Source organism: Halictus rubicundus, unplaced genomic scaffold (genome assembly GCF_050948215.1).
Source record: "Halictus rubicundus isolate RS-2024b unplaced genomic scaffold, iyHalRubi1_principal scaffold0395, whole genome shotgun sequence".
NCBI lineage: Eukaryota > Metazoa > Arthropoda > Insecta > Hymenoptera > Halictidae > Halictus > Halictus rubicundus.
Window position 1 is genome coordinate 170,534 of NW_027488936.1, and position 24,458 is coordinate 194,991.

At 42.1% G+C, this 24,458-nt stretch overlaps 1 protein-coding gene across 1 annotated transcript; it reads right to left on the reverse strand.

Annotated features, from left to right (window-relative positions):
- Window positions 1-8,829: 8,829 nt before the first annotated feature.
- On the reverse strand, window positions 8,830-14,025 carry LOC143364271 (uncharacterized). Its single transcript, XM_076804707.1, has one exon. It carries the CDS (start codon window positions 14,023-14,025, stop codon window positions 8,830-8,832), a length of 5,196 nt encoding a protein of 1,731 aa, XP_076660822.1.
- Window positions 14,026-24,458: the final 10,433 nt, after the last annotated feature.

A 24,458-nucleotide genomic window follows, 5' to 3' on the forward strand; every position in this document is an offset into this window, starting at 1 on the left:
GGATAGGATAGGATAGAGGATAGGATAGGATAGAGGATAGGATAGGATAGAGGATAGGATAGGATAGAGGATAGGATAGGATAGAGGATAGGATAGGATAGAGGATAGGATAGGATAGAGGATAGGATAGGATAGAGGATAGGATAGGATAGAGGATAGGATAGGATAGAGGATAGGATAGGATAGAGGATAGGATAGGATAGAAGATAGGATAGGATAGAGGATAGGATAGGATAGAGGATAGGATAGGATAGAGGATAGGATAGGATAGAGGATAGGATAGGATAGAGGATAGGATAGGATAGAGGATAGGATAGGATAGAGGATAGGATAGGATAGAGGATAGGATAGGATAGAGGATAGGATAGGATAGAGGATAGGATAGGATAGAGGATAGGATAGGATAGAGGATAGGATAGGATAGAGGATAGGATAGGATAGAGGATAGGATAGGATAGAGGATAGGATAGGATAGAGGATAGGATAGGATAGAGGATGGGATAGGATAGAGGATAGGATAGGATAGAGGATGGGATAGGATAGAGGATAATATAGGATAGAGGATAGGATAGGATAGAGGATAGGATAGGATAGAGGATAGGATAGGATAGAGGATAGGATAGGATAGAGGATAGGATAGGATAGAGGATAGGATAGGATAGAGGATAGGATAGGATAGAGGATAGGATAGGATAGAGGATAGGACAGAGGATAGGATAGGATGGAGGATAGGATAGGATATAGAATAGGATAGAGAATAGGATAGGGTAGAGGATAGGATAGGATAGAGGATAGGATAGGATAGAGGATAGGATACGATAGAGGATAGGATAGGATAGAGGATACGATATAGGATTTAATAGGATAGAGGATAGGATACGATAGAGGATAGGATAGCATAGAGGATAGGATAGGATAGAGGATAGAATAGAGGATAGGATAGGATAGAGGATAGGGTAGGATAGAGAATAGGATATAGGATTGGATAGGATAGAGGATAGAATAGGATAGAGGATAGGATAGGATAGAGGATTGGATAGGATAGAGAATAGGATAGGGTAGAGGATAGGATAGGGTAGAGGATAGGATAGGATGGAGGATAGGATAGGATAGAGGATGGGGTACGATAGATGATACGATAGGATAGAGGATAGGATAGGATAGAGGATAGGATAGGATAGAAGATAGGATTGGATGGAGGATAGGATGGGATAGAGGATATGATAAAATAGAAGGTAGGATAATATAGAGGATAGGATAGGATGGAGGATAGGATGGGATAGAGGATAGGATAAGATAGAGGATAGGATAGGATAGAGGATAGGATATGATCGAAGATAGGAAAGGATAGAGGATAGGATTGGATAGAGGGTAGTATAGGATACAGGATAGGATTGCATAGAGGATAGCATGAGACAGAGGATTGGATAGGATAGAGGAATAGGATAGGATAGAGGATAGGATACGATAGAGGATGGGATAGAATAGAGGATAGGATAGGATAGAGGATAGGATGGGATAGAGGATAGGATAGGATAGATGGTAGTATACCATAGAGGATACGATACGATAGAGGATAGAATAGGATAGAGGATAGGATAGGATAGAGGATAGGATAGAATAGAGGATATTATATAATAGAAGATAGGATAGGATAGAGGATAGGATAGAGGATAGGATAGAGGATAGGATAGAGGATAGGATAGAGGATAGGATAGAGGATAGGATAGAGGATAGGATAGAGGATATCGTAGGATAGAGTATAGGATAGGCTAGAGGATAGGATAGGATAGAGGATGGGATAGGATAGAGGATACGATAGGATAGAGGATACGATAGGATAGAGGATAGGATAGGATAGAGGATAGGATAGATGATAGTATAGGATATAGTATAGGATAGGATAGAGGTCAGGATAGGATAGAGGATAGGATTGGATATAGGATAGGATAGGACAGAGGGTAGGATAGGACAGAGGATAGGATAGGATAGAGTATAGGATAGGATAGAGGATTTTATAGGATATAGGATAGGATAGGATAGAGGATAGGATAGAGGATAGGATATAGGATATGATAGGATAGAGGATAGGATAGGATAGTGGATATGATAGGATACAGGATGGGATAGGATAGAGGATACGATAGGATAGAGGATAGGATAGGATAGAGGATAGGATAGGATAGAGGATAGGACAGGATAGAGGATAGGATAGGATAGGGAATAGGATAGGATTGAGGATAGGAGAGTATAGAGGATAGGATAGAGGATTGGATAGGATAGAGTATATTATATAATAGAGGATAGGATAGGATACTATAGATATTTGTACAGAAATTATATCTATAATACGGTTCCATTAACTGTTGTATATGTATCTCGTTACATTGTATCTCGCGGTGTCTTTAGGTATCGAATCAAAGACAGAGCCGCGCTTCTTTTTGGTACGCCGACGTGTCCCATTCAGATGTTTTATTTTTCTCCAACGTATCGACGAGCTGCCGAAGTCGTTCAGTAAAAGCCTAGCCTTAGTAGAGGAAACATCGATCAAATATCGTTCATGATCATATCTGTGTTTTTTTTATTCTTTCTAAATAAGTAAATACCTTGCTTCCCAAAACCAACAGGTTATGGGCCCAGGCACATAGTTAAAGTAATTTTAAAGTTACTTTAAACTAATTTGAACTAATTTTAAAGTTATTTTAAGTTTTAAAGTGAACGGGAAAGAGACGTGTGATACTGTGAAAATGAGTGCAGACACGAAGAAGACAAAGCGAAACATCAACCCCTTCGATGGGGAAAAGTATAGCGTCTGGAAACACAGAATTCGGGCATTAATAGCAGAAGAGGATGCACTGAAAGTTTTGGACTTGGATCGCCCAGAAACCCCGGGAAAAGATTGGATGCGATGCGAGAGAATTGCTACGGGAATAATTATTGAATACTTAACAGATTCAATGTTATATTTCGCAACGGAGACAGATACGGCTAGGGATATAATTAACAAATTGGATGCGATATACCAAAGAAAAAGCCTCGCAACTCAACTTGCTGTCGAGAAGAAGTTATTGTGTTTTAAATTTAAGGAAGATATACCACTTTCAAAACATTTCATACTTTTCGACGAAATGATAGTGGAACTACACTCTGCGGGAGAAACACTGTCCGAGATGAGTAAAGTAGCCAGATTGTTATTAACGTTACCAAATTCATACGATCCACTCGTCACCGCAATCCAAACCCAATCAGACGAAAATCTAAGCCTCGCATTTGTGAAAATTAAATTGCTAGATTATGAAGTGAAACTACGAAATGAGAAAAGTGAAACAAGTGCAAAAGTATTGCATATAGAAACAAAAAGGGATAATGAGAGGATAAAGAGAGATAAAAAATTTAAGACAAGTTTTAAAAGAAATGAAAATAATCATCAACGTCGTTCTTTTAAAAATAAAGGATTTAACAAAAACTATTATAAAAAATGTGATTATTGTGGCAGAAGAAACCACGAAAAGAAAGACTGCTACTATTACAAAAGGAATTCTACGGCTGAAGAGCGGCCGCGAACAATTCAAACCGTTCAAGTGCAAGGAGAGCGTGAAAGCTTCGCGTTTATGACAGGAGTTCAAATAAAAAATAATAAAAGATCAAATGATTCTGCTGAAATAGATTTTATATTGGACTCAGGTGCTACAGATCACTTGGTTAATGAAATGGATTTTTTCGTGACTTTATCAACATTGAAGAAGCCCATTCATGTGTCAATTGCAAAGAAAGGAGAAGTTATCACGGCAACGAAGATTGGTTCGATTAAAATAACGACAAATCTAGGAGTGACCGGAGTTCTGGAGAATGTATTATACGTACCCGATGTCCCAAACAACCTACTTTCCGTTCGCCTAATCCAGGAAGCCGGAATGAGAGTCATTTTTAGCGAAACTGGCAAAGTTACAGTAACGAAAGGTGGTAAGACCATACTCACTGGTAAGTCAGCACAAAATTTAATATGTGTAACATTTACTATTGATAAAACTATGTGTGATAAAACATATGCAAATAATATCGTAGTACCAAACACATACAAATTGTGGCATGAACGTTTGGGTCATATTGAGAGTTCTAAATTCGTTAAAATGAAACAGAATGATTTAATCGTTGGTAAGAAATTAATAGACAGAATTAATCCTACACAGGATTTATGTGAAGCTTGTGTGTACGGAAAACAAGCGCGTCTGCCTTTCTCAAAAGGAAGGGACAGGAGTCACATAACTAGACCTCTGTTTACTGTCCACTCTGATGTATGTGGACCAATTAAACCAAAAACAATCGACGAAAAAAGTTATTTTGTTACATTCATTGACGAATTTACACATTACACGGTCGTTTATCTCATCGCGTTTAAATCTGAAGTGTTCAAAGTTTTTCAAGACTTTGTAGCCAAATCTGAATCACACTTCAGTTTACAAATCGCAAATTTGAATTGCGATAATGGGACAGAATACTTATCAAATGAATTCAAAGCTTTTTGTGTGCAAAAGGGTATTCAATATCAATTGACAGTTCCGTATACGCCTCAGCAAAATCCCATAGCAGAACGAATGAACAGAACTCTATTAGAAAAAGCTCGCGCCATGATTCATGGTGCTGTTTTATACAAAGAGCTATGGGGAGAGGCAATATTAACAGCAGCCCACTTAATTAATATTTCTCCAAGTAAAGCCATCGCGGAGAATAAAACTCCTTTTGAACTATGGCATAATAGGAAACCAAAATTAAATCGTTTAAGAATTTTTGGTAGCACCGTCTACGTGCACGACAAAAATAGAGAAAGTAAATTTGATAAGAAATCGTTTAAAGGGATATTTATAGGCTATGAGAAAAACGGGTATAAAATATTAAACGCGAATACAGGAAAATTCATGATAGCCCGTGATGTCATTTTTGATGAGATTAATTTTAAAAATTCAAGACCTTTTGTACACACAAATAACTTTGAAGAAGAAAGTATCGTAGCAATAAAATCACAAGAAGCTGATGAAGAAAAAGAAATCAGCAAAAGTCAAAGGAGCGAAACAATAGTGTCTGATAAAAGGAATATCGAAAACACTAATGCTCAAATTGACTGTAATGAAAGTGGTTCGCGAAGAAGTGCAAGAATTAAAGTCAAACCTCATATAAATTATAATGAGGAGCATGATTATCATGCTTATGCACTCGCAACAAATTGTGAAGTTCCCAAAGCGTATAGTGAGATAAAAGACCGTGATGATAAGATTCAGTGGGAGAAAGCGATAAAAGATGAAATCGACTCCCTAATATATAACAATACGTGGAACCTAGTTCCCCGTCCAAATAATAAAAATATAGTTGATTGCAAATGGGTTTTTAGCATTAAAATGGATGAAAACGGAAATCCATGCAAATTTAAAGCGAGATTGGTTGCAAGAGGTTTTAGTCAACAATATTTATTAGACTATAATGAGACCTTTGCGCCTGTAGCTCGCATTGCAACTTTTCGAATGCTTTTGGCCTTTGCAAATCAGTATAATTTATTAATTCACCAAATGGACGTTAAGACAGCCTTTTTGAATGGTCTACTGAAAGAGGAGATTTATATGCGTGTACCAGAAGGTATTCAAGCGCAAGAAAATCAAGTATGCAGGTTGAATAAAGCATTATATGGCTTAAAACAATCGGCCAGATGCTGGTTTCAACTTTTTGAAGTCACTCTCAAAAACCATGGCTTTCAAAACTCTTCTGTAGATCGCTGTTTATATTTCCTCGATAGGAATCATATTTGTAAAAATATATATGTCATTTTGTACGTTGACGATCTCTTAATAGTTACATACGATAGAAGCACATTAAAAAACTTTAAAGATTATTTAAAAAGAAAGTTTTCAATGACAGATATGAACGAAATGAGATTATTCCTAGGAATAAACGTTGAAAGAAAAGACGATATAATCACTCTAGATCAAAGCGTCTATTTACAGAATGTTTTGCAAAAGTACAAAATGAGTGAGTGTAATAGTGTAAGTACTCCATTGCCTGCAAAATTAGACTACACAGCCTTAGATTCGGATGAATATTTTGATGTACCATGTAGGAACCTTATTGGCTGCTTAATGTATGCTATGCTATGCACGCGACCTGATTTATGTTTCGCTGTGAACTTGCTCAGCAGATATCAAAATAAAAATAATAAGGAACTCTGGCAGAATCTAAAAAGGGTCTTAAGATATGTGAAAGGATCGTTAAGATACCGTTTAATTTATAAAAGAAATGATTTCAAAACTATATTGACTGGTTATGTAGACTCTGATTGGGCAGGTAATGAAATCGACAGGAAGAGTACGACTGGATATATTTTTAAAATGTTTGAAACGAATACGATCTGTTGGAATACAAGGAAACAAAACTCAGTTGCAACTTCCTCAACTGAAGCTGAGTATATGGCGTTATATGAAGGGATTAAAGAAGCTAGTTGGATAAAATCTTTGTTGTCGAGTATAAAAATAGACATAAAGGAACCAATTACTATTTTCGAGGACAATAACGGTTGTATAGCAATAGGAAATAATCCAACAGAACATAAGCGATCGAAACACATCGACGTTAAGTATCATTTTTCACGAGAAAAGATTGAACAAAAGGAAATAATACTAAAATATATACCTACAGGTGAACAACTAGGGGATATTTTCACAAAACCAATACCAACAGTGAAGTTCAATTATATGCGCAAACAGATTGGACAGGAGGAGCCCGAGTGATAAGAAATTGTTAAACGATAATAATGGTTTGATTGAGTTTTTTTTTTGGGTTTTCCTCAATCCATTGCAACGAATGTTGAACCATTTGTATATTGCCCAAGAATAATAATAATAAAAGGGAAATGAACGATGTTCTCTCTATAAGTATTTAAAGATTAATTTCTGAGTGGGAGTATAGATATTTGTACAGAAATTATATCTATAATACGGTTCCATTAACTGTTGTATATGTATCTCGTTACATTGTATCTCGCGGTGTCTTTAGGTATCGAATCAAAGACAGAGCCGCGCTTCTTTTTGGTCCGCCGACGTGTCCCATTCAGATGTTTTATTTTTCTCCAACGTATCGACGAGCTGCCGAAGTCGTTCAGTAAAAGCCTAGCCTTAGTAGAGGAAACATCGATCAAATATCGTTCATGATCATATCTGTGTTTTTTTTATTCTTTCTAAATAAGTAAATACCTTGCTTCCCAAAACCAACAAATACCGGATAGTATAGGATAGAGTATAGGATAGGGTAGAGGACAGGATAGGATAGAGGATAGGATAGGATAGAGGATAGGATAGGACAGAGGGTAGGATAGGATAGAGTATGGGGTAGGATTGAGGATAGGATAGGATAGAGGATGGGATAGAATAGAGGATATTACAGCATATATAATGGGATAGGATAGAGGACAGGATACGGTAGAGGATGGGATACGATAGATGATACGATAGGATAGAGGATAGGATAGAGGATAGGATAGAAGATTGGATAGGATAGAGGATATTATAGGATAGACGATAGGATAGGATAGAGGATGTTATAGGATAGAGGATATTATAGGATAGACGATAGGATAGGATAGAGGATGTTATAGGATAGAGGATACAATAGGATAGAGGATACTATTGGATAGAGGATAGGATAGGATAGAGGATAGGATAGGGTAGAGGATAGGATAGGATGGAGGATAGGATGGTGTTAATTGTCCGCGGTTGATCAAGGCTTGATCGTTCGGACCTCTGATGATTTTGCACTGCGAGGTGCCCGCTAGGTTTCGAAGGACCACCTTCAACGATGGAAGGACGAAACAACGTATTGGATTTACGAACTATATTTCAGATAAGTGCTTGGATAACCAAGTGGTACGTTACAGAAACTTATAAGGTTACGGTGCAAAACGAGAGATCAACTGGTCGCCTGACAGCTATCGGTTCAGGCGAAAGCGAAGATTTGAGCGTGATGTTTCCAGTCTTGCTGTCCAGTTAATTCTAATTCTAAAAACGGCGAGTGAACCTTGCCGATAGTTCGGTTCTCCCTACCCTTGACTGCCAAATTTCCCCTTCCTTGGAAGTTGAGGGCGGGAAAAGCCGAGACTAAGGGCTCGGACTGGGCCCAAGGATCGCAGGGGGCAATGAAGAATGGCGGAGACGCGGCAAGATGGGGGTGGCGAAAGCAAACGCCCGCGTAGCGGTGCACGTGTCCTGAAGATGTCGACCACGGCCGGAAAACCCCACACATCTGGCAACTATAAAACGCCAGGGGCATACCTGCGACCGAGGCGAGGTAAGGAGCAAGATGTTGATGGCGAAAGCAGGGGACTAAAATATGCGAGCCTTATGACCTGGGTACGGGCGGCAATAACCATTAACGAAATTACGGTGACAGGCCCAAACCGTAGCCAGATGCCCCGACCTCGTCCCGGTCCCAAAGGACAATCGCTGTACAGACTCTACCTACCGCTGGCCGCTACATTCCGCCCACCTTGAACTGACCGAGTTCAATCGCATAATAAGGGAACGAGATAAAAAACGCAAAACGAAGTTACATAAACAATATACGGAGGTTGACACTACATGCAACGTTCAGACAAACTATAATCACGATAGAACCAAAGTCACACAAAAAACAACACACTCAAATCGCAATCAACAAATATGTACAATGCTAGAGAAAACAAGATGACTGAATATATACAATAAACTAGGCTAATCGCACACTAGAAATCTATGAACTAAACCAAACAAATAACATAGGTATATGTACATCATGCAAACAACACTTCAAGGTTTACGTGCCTTCGGCACTAGGCAACAAACAAATTTTCGTTGTGGGTCTCTTTAGAGTTCCAGTGGCTGTACGAATGGTAACCACTCTCACTATGTTGTCCTGACCGGGGTGCAACTCCAATATGCGACCCAGGGCCCACTTCATCGGTGGTAAGTTGTCCTCCTTGAGCAGGACCAATGCTCCTACCGTGGGCACATCGGGAGAACCAAGCCTCCATTTTTGTCGTTGTTGCAGTGCATGGAGGTAATCCCGCTGCCATCGTTTCCAAAAGTGCTGCAGCATTTGTTGTAGCAGCTGGAATCTACTTAGTCGATTTGGCGTTATGTGGCCAAGATCGGCCTGTGGAAGCGCCATCAACGCTTCTCCCACAAGGAAATGACCAGGCGTCAATGGGGTTAGGTCGGAAGGATCGGGAGATAAAGGATGTAGAGGCCGGGAGTTTAGGCAAGCTTCAACTTGTGTCAATACTGTGTACAACTCCTCAAATGTGAGTTTCTGCTCACCTATGACGCGTCGCATGTGCGTCTTGACCGAACGGACACCTCGTTCCCATAATCCACCAAAATGTGGAGCACGTGGCGGAATGAGGTGCCACTCCATGTGTTCTTGGGCTACTGCCTCCGCTACTCTATCATTGTGCGAGCGTGACGATAATAAGATTCCTAATTCCTTCAGTTCGTTGCGCGCGCCGATGAAATTCGTGCCATTATCCGAGTATATGGACGAGCATTTACCACGGCGTGATATGAATCGGTGTAAACAATTCAAAAACGCGTCGGTGGTCAAGTCTACGGCAAGTTCGATATGAATCGCCTTCGTGACCATACATACGAAAAGGCAAATGTAGGCCTTTCTAACGGTGCGGGAGCGTCCGCGTTCAACTAAGAGGAAAGGACCGGCATAATCTACACCGCAGGTGGCAAAGGCGCGAGCAGGAGTGACGCGAGCCGTGGGTAAAGTACCCATTTGAGGTTGTAAACTACCTGGATTCGACCGAAAACATTTCACGCAATTCCGTAGGACCTTTCTGGTAATGCGTCTACCGGATATGAGCCAATAACGTGAGTGCAATGACGCGAGAGTTTGTTGACACCCGGCATGTAATAATCGCAAATGTTCACGTCGTACCAAGAGAGTGGCCAACGGACTTGAGTTCGGAATAAGGACCGGATGTTTTTGGGAGAACGCTATAGGAGCGTTCTGGAATCGACCGCCCACCCTGATGATCCCGTCTTCATCCAGGAATGGGTGCAAAGATAGCAATGAGCTATCCTTGTCTAGGGCTAGTCCTGCCTTCAATTTACGCATCTCCTTGCTAAAGGAGTGCCCTTGGATGGCTCTAAGAATCGCGCGTTCGGCCGATGCGAGCTCGGCTACGCACAAAGGACGAAAATGTCGTTGCCCTGAAGTCTTACTCGCCCCTTTGTCTCGAATATTGCTACAGAATCTAAAGATGCAAGCTAAGATCCTAATGAGCTTGTTGTAGCACGAGTATCGCGTAGCTAAGTCTATTAGCAGTGACTGGCAATTTACCGATGCGGCTAACTGCACAATTGAATTGGGCCGTTCTTCCGGCACCTCGATGGTGCCCAACTCAAGGTGAGGCCATTTCACATCGTCGTTGGCTAACCAATCTGGACCATGCCACCATAAGTCGCTGTTTCTAAGAACGGACAATGTCGTACCGCGTGACAGAAGGTCCGCGGGATTATCGGCTGACTTCACATGAGACCAATTGCCAGCGGAAGTCAATGTCTGTATTTCAGCCGTTCTATTTGCAACGAACGTTTTCCATTTACACGGCCTATCCTTAATCCATGCTAACACTATCTGACTATCGGTCCAATAATACTCGCGCATAGCCCTAATTTGTAGTGATTCCTTTGCCTTTGCTAATAGCTGTGCCAATAAAACAGCACCGCACAATTCCAAACGGGGCAAGCTAAGGGTTTTTAAGGGTGCTACCCGTGATTTGGCGCATAACAACTGAACGACCCACGATCTATTGTCCGTCCTCGAGCGCAGGTACACGGCAGCCCCGTATGCCTTTTCCGAGGCATCCGAGAAGCCATGCACCTCTATGTCCAGGTGTGACAGTAAAACACGCCGAGGGATACGCACGGAGGAAATTTCGCTCATTTCATTTCTAAAAGATAGCCATTGGGAATGAAGGTCTTGTGGGAGACCTTCATCCCAGCCTATCTTTAGTGCCCAAAGTCTCTGCATGAATAGCTTCGCCTTAACTATTATTGGACCGATAAGCCATAAGGGATCGAAAATCTGCGCTATCTCGGCGAGAATGTAGCGCTTTGTTATTCTAGGGTATTCCTTGTATTGGCTGCTATAGGCTAATTCGTCTGTGGACACGGACCACAAAAGACCCAATGTTTTGGCCTCTCTATCTATTGTTTTGAACTCTAAGCTCGGTGTGTCACCGCTATCGTGAACAATTGCTCTAGGGTCATTGCTTGCCCACTTTCGCAACGGAAAGCCAGCTTGCGCTAGAACCCATGTGAGAGACTCCCGCAGGTCTATAGCCTGCTCGAGAGTTTCACAACCAGTCAGCAGGTCGTCTACATAAAAATCCTTTAGGATCTTCTCACTGGCGGAAGGATGCGAGAGAGCGCAATCCTTGCCTACCTGCTTTAGGGCGCGAGTAGCCAAATAGGAGGCGGATGCTGTACCGTAAGTGACGGTATTTAGAGAGTATGTGCCTATGCTATCACTATCACTAGACCGCCAAAGAATCAACTGGTATTTGCGATCTTCTGGGCGTACCGCGACCTGTCTATACATCTTCGCGATGTCGGCCGACAAAACGATTCGATGCCTTCTAAACCTAACCAAAATGCTAAATAAATCGTCCTGAACCGGCCGGCCTACTACTTGTGCATCGTTCAGAGATATGCCGGTGGACGTCTTCGCCGAACCATCAAAGACGACGCGAAGTTTGGTGGTCGTACTAGTTTCCTTCATCACTGCATGATGGGGCAAGTAAAAACTACTGTCGACGGAAGATACGTCCTTGGCGTCCAATTTGGTCATATGACCCAATTCTACGTATTCGCGCAGGAAGTCGTTGTATTGATTGCCAAAATCCGGATTTTTTCTACATTTTCTCTCCATGTTGAGCAATCGTCGTTCCGCCTGCGCGCGAGATTCGCCTAATTCGCGAACGCGGTCATTGAACGGTATCCCAACTACGAACCGCCCGCGTTCATTGCGCGTGGTATGTTTCCGAAAATGTTGCTCGCATGGATCGGTGGCTTCCAACGATTCTATGTTTCTAAGCTCCTCCACTTCCCAAAAACGCGTGACTGACCTTTCCAATTGCGCGTTCGTTATCGCGTGGCAAGACCGAACGGGTTTGGCATTCGCCGACGCCGTTGGCCAATGCGTGCTACCGCCTAAAACCCAACCGAGTCGCGTCTTCTGCCACATTAGATTGCCTAGTCCAATTCTGATCTGACCAATACACAATAGGTCCCAGAAAAGGCCGCAACCTATCAGCAGATCGACGCGCCCCGGTCTCTGAAACTCGGGATCGGCGGGGATTACCCCGGACGGTATCGGAATTTTGACGCGCTCTAGCGGAACGTTTGGCATCTCGTCGGTGATGTTGTCTATTACCAAGCAAGACAACGCCGTGTGGTAGTTGTTAGAACCGGAGGCAATCCGCAAGTGCGCGGTTGAGCTGATTTTACTCTGAACGCGCCCTACTCCGCTAATTACGGTGTCAGCAACCCGACGAGGCAATGCAATGCGGTCACAAAAATCCCGGGTGACAAAATTGGCTTGGGAACCAACATCTAATAAGGCGCGACATTTATGATCCCTTCCATGTCGATCGGTCACGAAAACTAATGCGGTAGACAGTACCGCGCAATCGGCAACCATGCTCTCCGAGTTCGCTATGCACGACTGTACGATGTGAGAGGTAGAGGAAGTCGGAGAATCTACGTTATCGCTATTGGGGACATTCTCCCTTTGCAACAAGGTGTGGTGTCTTTTTCCACATTTTCTACAATTACCGCGAGTACATGCCCTGATGCTATGCCCTCGCGATAAACAATTGAAACAAGCCCCTGATCCCTTTACCGCGGTGTGTCTTTCCGAAGAAGGCATGGCTAGCCACTTCGGACAATATTGCAGCGCATGCTCGCTGTCGCATAACAAACATCGAGTCGGTTTGCCAGCGACGTGAGAAGCTGCGACGTATCCTTCTCTTCTAGTTTCGCGCGGTTTGCTAATTTTGGGGCGTTCAAACGAATTACTACCGGTCGACGACTGGATTGTGTCTTTCCGCGAGAGATACTGCGACCGTTGTTCTAGGAATTTCGCTAGATCCTTAAAGGGGGGCATCTTGCGCGAGTCCATTGTGCGTTTTTCCCACTCATCGCAGGATACGCTATCCAATTTTCTAGTGATACACGTGCTAACAAAGGCGTCTAAAATTTCTTCGGGTTTCAACAATGAGTCAAGAGCACTCACGTTATTTACCGCGGTATCTACCAATTCTCCAAGAGCCTTGCCACTTTGCTTCTTGATCGGCTGGGTGTCTAGCAAGGCATTTATGTGATGCGCGATCAGGGCTTTCGGGTCATCAAATCGCTCTCTCAAGCGACACCAGGCTAATTTGTAATTTGCCGCCGAGACACTAAATGATTCGATGGATCGCGCAGCTGACCCTGACAAGGCGGATACTAAATAATTAAAACGGTCAATGTCCGTCAGTCTTTCCGAATCGTGAACTAACGAGCTAAAGGTATCACGAAACCGGATCCATTCGGTGAGGTTACTGTCGAAACTAGGTAGTTTAATGACTGGGAGGCGCGTCGCGGGGTGCGGATCAGACGGCACTGGAGTAGCACTATTTGTAATGGAAGTACTAGGGCCTGCCTCACCGCGAGCATGCACTAATCTACCTTCCGCCTTGGACATTATTTTAAAATAGCTGTCTTCAAACTGCTCGCGCTCCGCTAACTGTGCCTCTTCATGAGGCGTATCCACGACGGCCGTTTCTATTTGAGATTGAACCACATCGAACTTCTCGTATAACCCTTCGTTTGCGCGAACGCGTTTTTCAAAAGCTACTATGTCCGCGCTGATGTCAGACGACTCTACAAACTTCCGAAAAATGGTCAACTTCGCCTTTATGCCTCCGCGCGCAGAAATCAATGGTTTAAGACCGTCCATGTTGTACACAATAGAGACACAAATCAAAGACAAGGAGAAAATGGACTTACGGACAAGACAGGAGTGGATCGACGTTGATGACCAACTTCAGCAGATCCTCCCAGAAGATGCGCGTCGTGTCCTGGCAGCTGCAGCGTCCAGGGTGGTACACAACCAAAGCCTTCTCCGGCGATACCCAGCAAATGATGTTGGCCACAGTCTGGTGATCCGCGGAGCTCCAACGTGCTTGAGTTCCAGTTGTTGTCGTATAGTACGACCCACGATGAGCTGTAGCAAGTTCCGCTGCTGTCCTGGCCCAATATGTGGACTGCAAATTAGTTGAAGTCGTACGCCGCTTGTCACTATCACGTCCAGGGGGGTGGTAAACGCACTCGTCACTCACTGGCGCCTCACTGGATGTCCAAGTCGGTGTGCAGAACTTCCAAAGGATCAGTTTCCTTGTTATTGCGAAATTGTTCACTTGTTGTCTATCCGGCTCGAAGGACCAAATGTTAATTGTCCGCGGTTGATCAAGGCTTGATCGTTCGGACCTCTGATGATTTTGCACTGCGAGGTGCCCGCTAGGTTTCGAAGGACCACCTTCAACGATGGAAGGACGAAACAACGTATTGGATTTACGAACTATATTTCAGATAAGTGCTTGGATAACCAAGTGGTACGTTACAGAAACTTATAAGGTTACGGTGCAAAACGAGAGATCAACTGGTCGCCTGACAGCTATCGGTTCAGGCGAAAGCGAAGATTTGAGCGCGATGTTTCCAGTCTTGCTGTCCAGTTAATTCTAATTCTAAAAACGGCGAGTGAACCTTGCCGATAGTTCGGTTCTCCCTACCCTTGACTGCCAAATTTCCCCTTCCTTGGAAGTTGAGGGCGGGAAAAGCCGAGACTAAGGGCTCGGACTGGGCCCAAGGATCGCAGGGGGAAATTAAGAATGGCGGAGACGCGGCAAGATGGGGGTGGCGAAAGCAAACGCCCGCGTAGCGGTGCACGTGTCCTGAAGATGTCGACCACGGCCGGAAAACCCCACACATCTGGCAACTATAAAACGCCAGGGGCATACCTGCGACCGAGGCGAGGTAAGGAGCAAGATGTTGATGGCGAAAGCAGGGGACTAAAATATGCGAGCCTTATGACCTGGGTACGGGCGGCAATAACCATTAACGAAATTACGGTGACAGGCCCAAACCGTAGCCAGATGCCCCGACCTCGTCCCGGTCCCAAAGGACAATCGCTGTACAGACTCTACCTACCGCTGGCCGCTACAGATGGGATAGAGGATATGATAAGATAGAAGATGGGATAGGATAGAGGATAGGATAGGATGGAGGATAGGATGGGATAGAGGATAGGATAAGATAGATGATAGGATACGATAGATGATAGGATATGATAGAGGATAGGAAAGGATAGACGATAGGATTGGATAGAGGGTAGTATAGGATACAGGATCGGATTGCATAGAGGATAGCATGAGACAGAGGATTGGATAGGATAGAGGAAAGAATAGGATAGAGGAATAGGATAGGATAGAGTATAGGATACGATAGAGGATGGGATAGGATAGAGGATAGGATAGGATATAGGATAGGATAGGACAGAGGGTAGGTAAGGACAGAGGATAGGTTGGATACAGGATAGGATAGAGGATAGGATAGAGGATATCGTAGGGTAGAGGATAGGATAGGCTAGAGGATAGGATAGGATAGAGGGTAGGATTGGATAGAGGGTGGAATAGGATAGAGGATAGGATAGCGGCTTGGGTAGAATACAGGATAGGATAGGATAGGGGATTGGATAGGATAGAGGATAGGATAGAGGATAGGATAGAGGATAGGATAGAGGATAGTATAGGATATAGTATAGGATAGGATAGAGGTCCGGATAGGATAGAGGATAGGATTGGATATAGGATAGGATAGGACAGAGGATAGGATAGGTTAGAGGATAGAATAGGATACATTATTGGATAGGATAGAGGATAGGACAGGATAGAGTATAGGATAGGATAGGGAATAGGATAGGATTGAGGATAGGAGAGTATAGAGGGTAGGATAGGATAGAGGATAGGATAGGATAGAGGATAGGATAGGGGATTGGATAGGGTAGAGGATAGGATAGGGTAGAGGATAAGATAGGATGGAGGATATTATAGGATAGATTATAGGATAGGATAAAGGATATTATAGAATAGAGGATAGGATAGGATAGAGGATAGGATAGGATAGGGGATAGTATAGGATAGAGGATTGGATAGGTTTGAGGATAGGATAGGATTGAGGATAGGATAGGATAGAGGATAGGATAGGATTGAGGATAGGATAGGATAGACGATAGGATAGGATAGAGGATAGGATAGAGGATAGGATTGAAGATAGGATAGAGGATAGGATAGGATAGAGGATAAGACAGGATAGAGGATAGGATAGGATAGAGGATAGGATAGGATAGAGGATAGGATAGGATATACGATATTATAGGATAGAGGATAGGATGTGATAGAGTATACGGTTATTATAGAGGATACGATAGAGGATAGGATAAGATAGAGGATATCATAGGATTGAGGATAGGATAGGATAGAGGATAGCATAGGATAGAGGATAGGATAGGGTAGTGGATACGATAGAGGATAGAATAGGATAGAGGATAGGATAGGATAGTATAGAGGGTAGGATAGGGGATTGGATATGATAGAGGATAGGATAGGATAGAGGATAGGATAGGGCAGAGGATAGGATAAGATAGAGGATAGGATGGAATAGAGGACAGGATAGGATAGAGGATAGGATAGAGGATATGATAGGATAGAAGATTGGATATTATAGAGGATAATATAGGATGGAGGATAGGATAGAGGATAGGATAGAGGATAGTATAGAGGATAGGATAGGATAGAGGATTGGATAGGACAGAGAATATTATAGGATGGAGGATAGGATAGGACAGAGGGTAGGATAGGATAGACGATAGGATAGGGGATTGCATAGGATAGAGGACATTGTAGGATAGAGGATAGGATAGGATAGCGGATAGGATCGGATAGAGCATATAATAGGATAGCGGATACGATAGGATAGAGGATAGGATATAGGATTGGATAGGATAGACGATTGGATTGGACAGAGGATACGTTAGAATAGAGGATAGGATAGGATAGGGGATAGGATAGGATTAAGGATAGGATAGGATAGAGGATAGGATAGAGGGTAGGATAGGATAGAAGATTGGATATTATAGAGGATAATATAGGATGGAGGAGAGGATAGGATAGAGGACAAGATAGGGGATTGGATAGGGTAGAGTATAGGATAGGATAGAGGATATTATAGGATAGAGGATAGGATAGGATAGAGGATAGGATAGGATAGAGGATAGGATAGGATAGAGGATAGGATAGGATAGAGGACAGGATAGGATAGAGGATAGGATAGGATAGAAAATTGGATAGGATTGAGAATAGGATCGGATAGAGGATAGTATATGATAGAGGATAGGATAGGATAGAGGACATTATAGGATAGAGGATAGGATAGGATAGGATAGGATACAGGGTATTATGTGATAGAGGATAGGATAGGTTAGAGGATATTATAGGATAGAGTATACGATAGCATATCGGATACGATATTGTAGAGGATAGGATAGGATAGAGGATAGGATAGAATAGAGCATAGGATAGGATAGAGGATTGGATAGGATTGAGAATATGATAGGATAGAGGATTGGATAGGATAGAGGATTGGATAGGATAGAGGATAGGATAGGACAGAGGATATTATAGGATGGAGGATAGGATAGGACAGAGGGTAGGCTAGGATAGAGGATAGGATAGGGGATTGGATAGGATAGAGGACATTGTAGGATAGAGGATAGGATAGGATAGAGGATAGGATAGGATAGAGGATAGGATAGGATAGAGGATAGGATAGGACAGGGGATACGTTAGGATAGAGGATAATATAGGATGGAGGATAGGATAGGGTAGAGGGTAGGATAGGATAGAGGATGGGATAGGATAGAGGATAGAATAGAGGATACGATAGAGGATAGGATACGATAGAGGATATCATAGGATTAAGGATAGGATAGGATAGAGGATAGGATAGGATAGAGGATAGGATAGGCTAGTGGATACGATAGAGGATAGAATAGGATAGAGGATAGGATAGGGCAGAGGATAGGATAAGATAGAGGATAGGATAGGACAGAGGATACGATAGAATAGAGGATAGGATAGGATTGGGGATAGGATAGGATTGAGGATAGGATAGGATAGAGGATAGGATAGAGGATAGGATAGAGGATAGGATAGAGGATATTATAGGATAGAAGATTGGATATTATAGAGGATAATATAGGATGGAGGATAGGATAGGATAGAGGATAAGATAGGGGATCGGATAGGGTAGAGGATAGGATAGGATAGAGGATATTATAGGATAGAGGATAGGATAGGATAGGGGATAGGATAGGATAGGGGATAGGATAGGATTGAGGATAGGATAGGATAGAGGATACTATAGAGGATAGGATAGGATAGAGGATTGGATAGTATAGAGGATTGGATAGAATAGAGGATTGGACAGGACAGAGGATATTATAGGATGGAGGATAGGATAGGACAGAGGGTAGGATAGGATAGAGGATAGGATAGGGTATTGCATAGGATATAGGACATTGTAGGATAGATGATCGTATAGGATAGCGCATAGGATCGGATAGAGGATTGGATAGGATTGAGAATAGGATAGGATAGAGGATAGTATAGGATAGAGGATTGGATAGATTTGAGGATAGAATAGGCTAGAGGATAGGATAGGATAGAGGATATTGTAGGATACAGGATAGGATAGGATAGAGGGCAGGATAGGATAGAGGATGGGATAGGATTGAGGATACGATAGGATAGAGGATAGGATAGATGATAGGATAGGATAGAGGATAGGATAGGATATACGATATTATAGGATAGATGATAGGATATGATAGAGTATACGGTTATTATAGAGGATAGGATAGGATAGAGGATAGGGTAGAGGATAGGATAGAGAATAGGATAGGATAGAGGATAGGATAGGATAGAGGATGGGATCGGATAGAGGATAGGATAGGATAGAGAATAGTATAGGATAGAGGATAGGATAGGATAGAGGATACGATATTATAGAGGATAGGATAGGATAGAGGATAGGATAGGGTAGAGGATAGGATAGAGAATAGGATAGGATAGAGGATAGGATAGGATAGAGGATATAATAGGGGATTGGATAGGATAGAGGATAGGATAGGATAGAGGATAGGATAGGATAGAGGATAGGATCGGATAGAGGATAGGATGGGATAGAGAATAGTATAGGATAGAGGATAAGATAGGATAGGATAGATGATAGTATAGGATAGAGGATAGGATAGGATAGGATAGATGATAGTATAGAATAGAGGATAGGATAGGATTGAGGATAGGATAGGATAGTGGATAGGATAGGGTAGAGCAGACCATAGAGGATAGGATAGAGAATATGATATGATAGATGACAGTATAGGATGGAGGATAGGATAGGGTAGAGGATAGGATAGAGAAGAGGATAGGATAGAGGATATTATAGGATAGAGGATAGGATAGAGAATAGGATAGGATAGAGGATATTATAGGATAGAGGATAGGAACGGATAGATGAAAGGATAGGGGACTGGGTAGGATAGAGGATAGGATAGGACACAGCGGACGATAGAGGATATGATAGGATAGAGGATAGGATTTGATAGCGGATAGGATAGGATGGAGTATAGGATAGAGGATCGGATAGGATAGAGGATAGGATAGGATAGAGGATAGGATAGGATAGAGGATCGGATAGGATAGAAGATAGGATAGGATAGAGGATAGGATAGGGTAGGATAGAGGATAGGATAGGGTTGAGGAGAGGATAGTATTGAGGATAGGATAGGATAGTGGATAGGATAGGATAGAGCAGACGATAGAGGATAGGATAGAGAATAGGATACGATAAATGATAGTATAGGATGGAGGATAGGATAGGGTACAGGATAGGATAGAGAATAGGATAGGATAGAGGATAGGATAGTCTAGAGTATAGGATACAGAATAGGATAGGATAGAGGATAGGATCGGATAGGATAGAGCATAGGATAGGGTAGAAGATAGGATGGGATTGAGGATAGTATAGGATAGATGATATTATAGGATAGAGGATAGGATAGGGTAGAGGATAATAACGGATAGATGATAGGATAGGGGATTGGATAGGATAGATGATAGGATAGGGTAGAGGATAGGATAGAGAATAGGATAGGGTAGAGGATAGGATAGGGTAGAGGATAGGATAGGGAATAGGATAGGGTAGAGGATAGGATAGGATAGAGGATAGGATCGGAGAGATTATAGGATACGATAGAGGATAGGATACGATAGAGAATATTATAGGATAGAGGATAGGATAGGATAGAGGATAGGATAGGATAGAGGATAGGGTACAGGATTGGATAGGATAGAGGATAGGACAGGATAGATGATAGTATAGGATAGAGGGTAGGATAGGATAGGATAGATGATAGTATAGGATAGAGGATAGGATAGGATTGAGGGTAGGATAGGATAGTGGATAGGATAGGATAGAGCAGACCATAGAGGATAGGATAGAGAATATGATAGGATAGATGATAGTATAGGATGGAGGATAGGATAGGGTAGAGGATAGGATAGAGAATAGGATAGAATAGAGGATAGGATAGGATAGAGGATAGGATCGGATAGAGGATAGGATAGGATAGAGGATATGATATTATAGAGGATAGGATAGAGGATAGGATCGGATAGATGATAGGATAGGGGATTGGATAGGATAGAGGATAGGATAGGATAGAGGATAGGATAGGGTAGAGGATAGGATAGGGTAGAGGATAGGATAGAGAATAGGATAGGATAGAGGATAGGATAGGATAGAGGATAGGATAGGATAGAGGATAGGATAGGGTAGAGGATAGGATCGGATAGAGGATAGGATAGGATAGAGGATATGATATTATAGAGGATAGGATAGAGGATAGGATCGGATAGATGATAGGATAGGGGATTGGATAGGATAGAGGATAGGATAGGATAGAGGATAGGATAGGGTAGAGGATAGGATAGGGTAGAGGATAGGATAGAGAATAGGATAGGATAGAGGATAGGATAGGATAGTGGATAGGATAGGATAGAGCAGACCATAGAGGATAGGATAGAGAATATGATAGGATAGATGATAGTATAGGATGGAGGATAGGATAGGGTAGAGGATAGGATAGAGAATAGGATAGGATAGAGGATAGGATAGGATAGAGGATAGGATCGGATAGAGGATAGGATCGGATAGAGGATAGGATGCGATAGAGGATAGTATAGGATAGAGGATAGGATAGTATAGAGAATAGTATAGGATCAATGATATAATAGGATAGAGGATATGATAGGCTAGAGGATAGGAACGGATAGAGGATAGGATAGGGGATTGGATAGGATAGAGGATAGGATAGGGAAGAGGATAGGAACGGATAGAGGATAGAATAGGGGATCGGATAGGATAGAGGATATGATAGGGTAGAGGATAGGATAGAGAATAGGATAGGGTAGAGGATAGGATAGGGTAGAGGATAGGATAGGGAATAGGATAGGGTAGAGGATAGGATAGGATAGAGGATAGGATCGGAGAGATTATAGGATACGATAGAGGATAGGATAGGATAGAGAATATTATAGGATAGAGGATAGGATAGGATAGAGGATAGGATAGGGTAGACGATAGGATAGAGAATAGGATAGGATAGAGGATAGGATAGGATAGAGGATAGGATAGGATAGAGAATAGTATAGGATAGATGATATAATAGGATAGAGGATAGGATAGGATAGAGATTAGGATCGGATAGATGATAGGATAGGGGATTGGATAGAATAGAGGATAGGATAGAGGATAGTATAGGATAGAGGATAGGATCGGATAGAGAATATTATAGGATAGAGGAAACGATATTATAAAGGATAGGATAGGATAGAGGATAGGATAGGGTAGAGGATAGGATAGAGAATAGGATAGGATAGAGGATAGGATAGGGTAGAGGATAGGATAGGATAGGATAGAGCATAGGATAGGGTAGAAGATAGGATGGGATTGAGGATAGGATAGGATAGAGGATAGGATAGGATAGAGGATAGGGTACAGGATTGGATAGGATAGAGGATAGGACAGGATAGATGATAGTATAGGATAGAGGGTAGGATAGGATAGGATAGATGATAGTATAGGATAGAGGATAGGATAGGATTGAGGGTAGGATAGGATAGTGGATAGGATAGGATAGAGCAGACCATAGAGGATAGGATAGAGAATATGATAGGATAGATGATAGTATAGGATGGAGGATAGGATAGGGTAGAGGATAGGATAGAGAATAGGATAGAATAGAGGATAGGATAGGATAGAGGATAGGATCGGATAGAGGATAGGATAGGATAGAGGATATGATATTATAGAGGATAGGATAGAGGATAGGATCGGATAGATGATAGGATAGGGGATTGGATAGGATAGAGGATAGGATAGGATAAAGGAAAGGATAGGGTAGAGGATAGGATAGGGTAGAGGATAGGATAGAGAATAGGATAGGATAGAGGATAGGATAGGATAGAGGATAGGATAGGATAGAGGATAGGATAGGGTAGAGGATAGGATCGGATAGAGGATAGGATAGGATAGAGGATATGATATTATAGAGGATATGATAGAGGATAGGATCGGATAGATGATAGGATAGGGGATTGGATAGGATAGAGGATAGGATAGGATAGAGGATAGGATAGGGTAGAGGATAGGATAGGGTAGAGGATAGGATAGAGAATAGGATAGGATAGAGGATAGGATAGGATAGTGGATAGGATAGGATAGAGCAGACCATAGAGGATAGGATAGAGAATATGATAGGATAGATGATAGTATAGGATGGAGGATAGGATAGGGTAGAGGATAGGATAGAGAATAGGATAGGATAGAGGATAGGATAGGATAGAGGATAGGATCGGATAGAGGATAGGATAGGATAGAGGATATGATATTATAGAGGATAGGATAGAGGATAGGATCGGATAGATGATAGGATAGGGGATTGGATAGGATAGAGGATAGGATAGGATAGAGGATAGGATAGGGTAGAGGATAGGATAGGGTAGAGGATAGGATAGAGAATAGGATAGGATAGAGGATAGGATAGGATAGAGGATAGGATCGGATAGAGGATAGGATACGATAGACGATAGTATAGGATAAAGGATAGGATAGTATAGAGAATAGTATAGGATAAATGATATAATAGGATAGAGGATATGATAGGATAGAGGATAGGAACGGACAGAGGATAGGATAGGGGAATGGATAGGATAGAGGATAGGATAGGGAAGAGGATAGGAACGGATAGAGGATAGGATTGGGGATCGGATAGGATAGAGGATAGGATAGGGTAGAGGATAGGATAGAGAATAGGATAGGGTAGACGATAGGATAGAGAATAGGATATGATACAGGATAGGATAGGATAGAGGATAGGATAGGATAGAGAATAGTATAGGATAGATGATATAATAGGATAGAGGATAGGATAGGATAGAGGGTAGGATCGGATAGATAATAGGATAGGGGATTGGATAGAATAGAGGATAGGATAGAGGATAGGATAGGATAGAGGATAGGATCGGATAGAGAATATTATCGGATAGAGGAAACGATATTATAAAGGATAGGATAGGATAGAGGATAGGATAGGATAGAGGATAGGATAGGGTAGAGGATAGGATAGAGAATAGGATAGGATAGAGGATAGGATAGGGTAGAGGATAGGATAGGATAGGATAGAGCATAGGATAGGGTAGAAGATAGGATAGGATTGAGGATAGGATAGGATAGAGGATAGGGTACAGGATTGGATAGGATAGAGGATAGGATAGGATAGATGATAGTATAGGATAGAGGGTAGGATAGGATAGGATAGAAGATAGTATAGGATAGAGGATAGGATAGGACAGAGGGTAGGATAGGATAGAGGATAGGATAGGGTATTGCATAGGATAGAGGACATTGTAGGATAGAGGATCGGATAGGATAGCGCATATTATCGGATAGAGGATTGGATAGGATTGAGAATAGGATAGGATAGAGGATAGTATAGGATAGAGGATTGGATAGGTTTGAGGATAGAATAGGTTAGAGGATAGGATAGGATAGAGGATATTATAGGATAGATGATAGGATATGATAGAGTATACGGTTATTATAGAGGATAGGATAGGATAGAGGATAGGCTAGAGGATAGGATAGAGGATAGGATCGGATAGATTATAGGATACGATAGAGGATAGGATAGGATAGAGAATATTATAGGGT